This window comes from Tasmannia lanceolata, unplaced genomic scaffold (assembly GCF_043159265.1).
Source record: "Tasmannia lanceolata isolate RefF3 unplaced genomic scaffold, GAP_Taslan_0.1 ptg000013l, whole genome shotgun sequence".
Taxonomy (NCBI): domain Eukaryota; kingdom Viridiplantae; phylum Streptophyta; class Magnoliopsida; order Canellales; family Winteraceae; genus Tasmannia; species Tasmannia lanceolata.
The window spans coordinates 28,259,157-28,264,644 of NW_027518690.1; the positions used below are offsets into that span (position 1 = coordinate 28,259,157).

Sequence of the window (5,488 nt, forward strand, 5' to 3'; positions counted from 1 at the left end):
TCAAGCGGCTATTTAATCTCTTGAGGGTAGCATTCGTTTATATAGTTGAGTGTTAACAGTTTACAGTAATGATGTGGATATATGAGAAAGCAGCCAGATCAGATAAATAAAATGAATAAGACAAAATTTAAGCCTATGTGACTGCTCTCTCATGCAACAGGTGGCCCGCAAAATGTCTTCTGCGATGGTCCCTAACAAATCCCATATATAGGGATTTGCTCAATGGGGCACATGTGGATCCAGGTCACCCAATTTTTTTTTACCATTCGTTCAATTTTGCATTTTTTGCAGTTAAAAATACAGTTGTGTTTACTGTTGTGACATTGATCCAATGAGGCACCATTGCAGCATGTTTGCAGGGCGCCGTTCTCTCTCTCTCTCTCTCTCTCTCTCTCTCTGGATAGATGTTACATGCGTCTCAAATCACCTAAACACACAGTTATCACGTGTGTCGATTGGCCATTTGTTAAATCATCCATTGCAATTTTAATTCACTAACAAGGGAGGCTACTTAAGAGGGAGACCCAACCCCAACCTAACTACACTATCTAGCTCTCATTCACATGGCTGTCCATGCTTTATCTGGCTGGATTCCTTTCCTTCTACTTATTCTTCCCTTGCTTCCTCTCTTACTTTTCTTTCTCAAGAACAAAAGAGGAAGAACTTATAATCTCCCACCAGGCCCCTTCTCCCTTCCCATCCTTGGAAACTTGCACCAAGTCGGTGAGTTTCCCCACCGATCCCTCTGGTCACTCTCCAAAAAATATGGCCCCCTCATGCACCTTCAACTCGGCCGCGTTCCAACGCTCGTTGTTTCCTCTGCCAGAATGGCAAAAGAAGTCATCAAATCCCATGACCATGAATTCTCCAATAGGCCCGCCTTCGCCTCCCTACAGAAACTATCTTATAATTTCCTAGACGTGGCTTTTGCCCCGTACGGCTACAATTGGAAGGAGATGAGAAAAATCTGTGTTATTGAGCTACTTAGCCCAAAGCGAGTCCAATCATTTGGGTCTGTTAGGAAAGAGGAGATAGATAGAATGATCCAATCCATATCTGAATCTTCAGACCCTCTGAATCTAAGTGCAGTGCTCCCTTCTCTCACTAACAAAATTATTTGTAGGAGTGCTTTTGGTAAGACTTTGGAAAGAGATAAAGGTAAATTTCTTCGAGTTCTTGATGAAGGAAGGACTTTATTGAGTAGTTTCATGGTTGCGGATTTCTTACCATGGATGTGGTGGATTGATGTGGTTACTGGGCAGCAAGCTAAGATTGATAAGAATTTCATTGATTTGGATACTTTCTTTGAGCAGGCTATTGAGGATCACCTTGATCCCAAGAGGGAAAGAATTGAGCAAGAAGACTTGATTGATGTCTTGCTCCGAGTTCAAAAGGATCTGAATCTTACTAGAGATCACGTGAAGGGAGTCCTCATGGTAATCGACTTATTCTATTAATTGATTTTTACCTAAAAATCCTCCATCTACAATATATTTCAATTAGTTATTTAAAATTGTTAAATGGCTAGAGTGTGTTACATTTTGAAAAATATTTAAAAAAAATCCTTAATTATTACCTGGGAGTTTTTTTTTGCCAATTGCCATTCAATCTTCTCTATAGTAATGATATTTTTCCTGCAAGAAATTTAGACTTAGTGGTTCTCATAATAAAAACCATTATATTTTCATAAGGATATATACATAAATAAAAAAATTTCACGCAAAGACTTCATGCTTTCCACGTTTGTCTAAAAATAAATGTATAGTATCCATTTTATGTTAACATAAGTAGTTGTTGGATTGTTACATTTTAATGTCTTGTTTTCCACGTCACGTAATTTCTTAGTTTGACTAGGAGAGAGAGAGAGAGAGAGAGAGAGAGAGAGAGAGGGGCCTTTTAGGTCAAACAAAATATAAGTGTGAGTCAAGAATGGTAAGGTCTATTGTGTAGGAAGACCAGAGAGGAGTGTAGAAAGCTGTGCCTGTAAATTCGAGGAAGGGTTTGAGGATAGGTCGATTTCGTTTTAGAGCGATTAGAGAGAAACAATTCTAATAATCTTTTTCCTGCTTGTAGTGAATTTTCTGTCCTGCACGTGGACTTAGGCATCGTTGCCGAACCATGTAAAATATGTTTCTTATCTTTCTGCTTGTTGTTATTATATTTCTTTTGCATGTGATAGGATTGGAATAGGCTCGTTGGATTCCTACAGAGTGACATCAGAAATGGCTAGGTTAAAGGCATGAGTGGAGGAGGAAGAACCAAGTATTTTATTTATTTATTTAACTTTTTCTTTTTTCTTTTTTTTTTCTTTTTTTTTTTTTTTTTTTTTTTTTTTTGCATTTCAAAATGTAGGCAGAGTTTGATTGAAAGTGGTGAGTTCATTATTTTCACTATGGGTCTCTTTAATTAGGAGGAGCAATTTGAAGGAGGTTCCAATCAGTTAGAGGAAGTTTGGAGCTTGTTTTGATCAAAGCTAATAGTGATTGCAGATGTCTAGAAAATATATAAGTAGAGCGCGTCAATCAGCATTTCAGTTGCAATCGGCAGTTTTGCTTGCCGGAAATTGACATTGGCCAAACGATCAACAGGGTTTGAGTAGCTGTTAACGTAGCTGTTAACTCTCTCGAGTTTTAGCTAATTAGTTTTTTAAGATCATCATGTGACTTCTGTGATCTAAGTGTTGACTCGTTTTGTGTTTCGCAATCAGTGCGACAAGAGGTGGGTGGACCACTGATTGACCCCTAGGATGTTAATCAATGTGAAGGCATTAGAAGGAAAGAATGACAAGCCAAAAACGATAAAGTACGATCAGTTGGAGATGACATATCGAGGTCTCTATATAGAGTTCACTGACTGAGTTTTACTTAGGTCAGCTAGACATGTACATTGGCCATCAAGTCAGATGGAGTCAGTGCACCGGAACAATTCGATGGTGACTCTAGGTGGTACTTCCGAAGGCCAATGAAAAATTTTGGTTGCAACAAATAGGTGGAAATCATCAATGAAAAATCTTCAAGGTGGTTGTGATAACAAGCCAAGGTAGATATTGTTTGGCTGCCACCTTATATTAGGTTTAACTTGTAGTTCCATATTTTAACTTGGAGAGTGAGAGAGGTGTTATGCTTTTTGGATGAAACATAATAATATAAGTTCACTCTGACCACGTGGGAGTGGTGAGAGGAGAGGTTTCTTTTGTAGAAAATGATAGAGGAGAATGGGAAGGTTTATAAGAGGATTCCTAAAAGGGTTTCTGGATTGGTCCATCTGATTTTAGATTGATCAGGAAGAAACCATTGTTAAACCATTGTTATCTTTTTGTGCTACTCATAATGAATTTTCTCTGCGTCTCCGTGGATGTACCAACACTGCCGAACCACGTAAAACACTCCTGTTTTCTTTATGCTTATTATTTTCTTGTGTCTTATGGGTGTGATAGGATTTCTAAAGTAGCATTTAATGATTAATTAGAAATAATTTATAAAAATTAACAATTTTTAGCTAGCCATAATTCTTGATGACAATCAATGTATTTCTTCTATGTCAGAGATTCAGAAGTAAAATCCCTTGATTCTTTTGCCATTAGCAATCTGACGCAAGTGTCCCATGATGCACAATTTCAAAACTCCTCCGCGTCATCGCGGACTCCCTTGAGTCGACTCCTTTTTACCTTGTCTGCATTCTTGTCCTTGTCCATGTTTTGCCCTAAAAAACTATCAAAAATCCATCGACTCTGCCGAGTTATGAACCCACCAATTGAGTACTCAGCCGCATCAACCGAGTACTCGACACCATTGTGCCTGTGAAACAACCAATTACTCCAAAATATTAACCTATTGGAGAAGGTGTTATTTAATCACGTGTGACCCCTTTTTTTTGGGGTTGTCCATTACATGTGGATTTTTAATATCGACGAGGATTGAACCCAGGCACTTTAATACCATTTGAAACTACCAATTACTCTAAAAGCTTAAGTTGTTGGAGAAAGTGTTATTTAATCTTTTATACTTTAACAGTGCCAAGTCGACTAGGATTTGTTTTGGCCTCATTTTGATCCACATCCATGTTTTGAAACACTGCCACAACGGATTACTTTTGTGCATCGTAATAAGTAGCATCTAATCATTTCTATTTGACTTGTTTCCTCCATAAGCTAAAGTTTGTCTATCAGACATCTTACTATACGTGCTATAGAATATTTTGGTTGCAGGAACGGACACAGTATCCACAACAACAGTATGGGGGATGACAGAACTTATAAGGAACACAAGAACAATGAAGGTAGCACAAGATGAAGTTAGAAGGATTGTTGGAACGAAAGAGAAGGTAGACGAAAGTGATCTTCCCCAACTTACGTATCTCAAGTCAGTAGTGAAGGAAACACTCAGATTACACCCTCCAGGTCCATTGCTGGTTCCACGAGAAACATTGCAACATTCAAACATAGATGGCTTTGATATTTTTCCGAAAACTTTGGTGCTTGTAAATGCAATGGCGATCGGAAGAGACCCTGATTCCTGGGAGAGCCCAGAAGAATTCTTGCCAGAGCGATTTTTCAATACCTCGGTAGATTATAAAGGGCAAGATTTTGGGTTCATACCATTTGGGGGAGGTCGAAGAGGTTGCCCCGGAATTTATATGGGAACACTGGTTGTGGAGCTTGTTCTTGCAAATCTTCTCTTCTGCTTTAACTGGGAATTGCCTGCTGGGATGAAAAAGGAAGATATTGACGTGAATGAAGGACCTGGTCTTACAGTGAACAAGAAAAATGCTCTTTGCCTAGTGCCCATTAGATATATTAGTTTTGGGAATGAGCAAGCAGAAGACTAGAAGTTACTGTATATCTCTTTTTGCTTTCATGTGGTTCTACATTAGATATATGAATAGAATAAGGTGAAGGGAAATGATATATTCGCCCCTTTTTCTTCCTTGGGCCACCCACTTATAGTGTAAAAGGGTAGCCATAAATACACTAGAAGGTGCTGGCCCATGGAACAAAAGAGGGCGAATATATCACTTCCCCATGGAGAAATTAGTTTTTAGTTTTCTTGTACTGGCATTTGCTTCTGTTATTGTTGATATTTCTCTTGAGATTTAACAGTTAAAAGAGTTTGTAGAAAGTATTTGATATCATTGCAAGTAAACAAGATTCTGTAGACACCCCATTTTGACTGGACCCAAGTTCATGTTGATTTCAAAAAAAAAAACTCGCCAAATCAACCCATTAGGCCCCCAAATTCAACCCTAGGCTAGGTTAAGGTCCCCCTTAGATCCCTGTAAAATTTTGTTGGAATCCGAGCTTGTTTGATCAGCGAACGGATCGAAACAGTGTCGTAGTTTAAACCTGTAAAGGGGGTAAATAATCTGCAGAGGGGGTGTATTTTTGAAAATCAAATAATGGCTTTTTTGTTTTTCTCCTAATAAGACAAAGCGGCGGAGGTGCGATTATTGAATCGCGCGCCTCATCAAAAATAGTAGTGCCATTATCAGC

At 38.6% G+C, this 5,488-nt stretch overlaps 1 protein-coding gene across 1 annotated transcript; it reads left to right on the forward strand.

Moving 5' to 3' along the window:
* Positions 1-558: 558 nt before the first annotated feature.
* LOC143891387 (cytochrome P450 71A9-like) lies at positions 559-4,994 on the forward strand. The gene is made up of 2 exons (XM_077395961.1): positions 559-1,436; positions 4,192-4,994. Exons 1-2 carry the CDS (start codon positions 564-566, stop codon positions 4,825-4,827), a joined length of 1,509 nt encoding a protein of 502 aa, XP_077252076.1. The 5' UTR covers positions 559-563; the 3' UTR covers positions 4,828-4,994.
* The last annotated feature ends 494 nt before the right edge of the window (positions 4,995-5,488 follow it).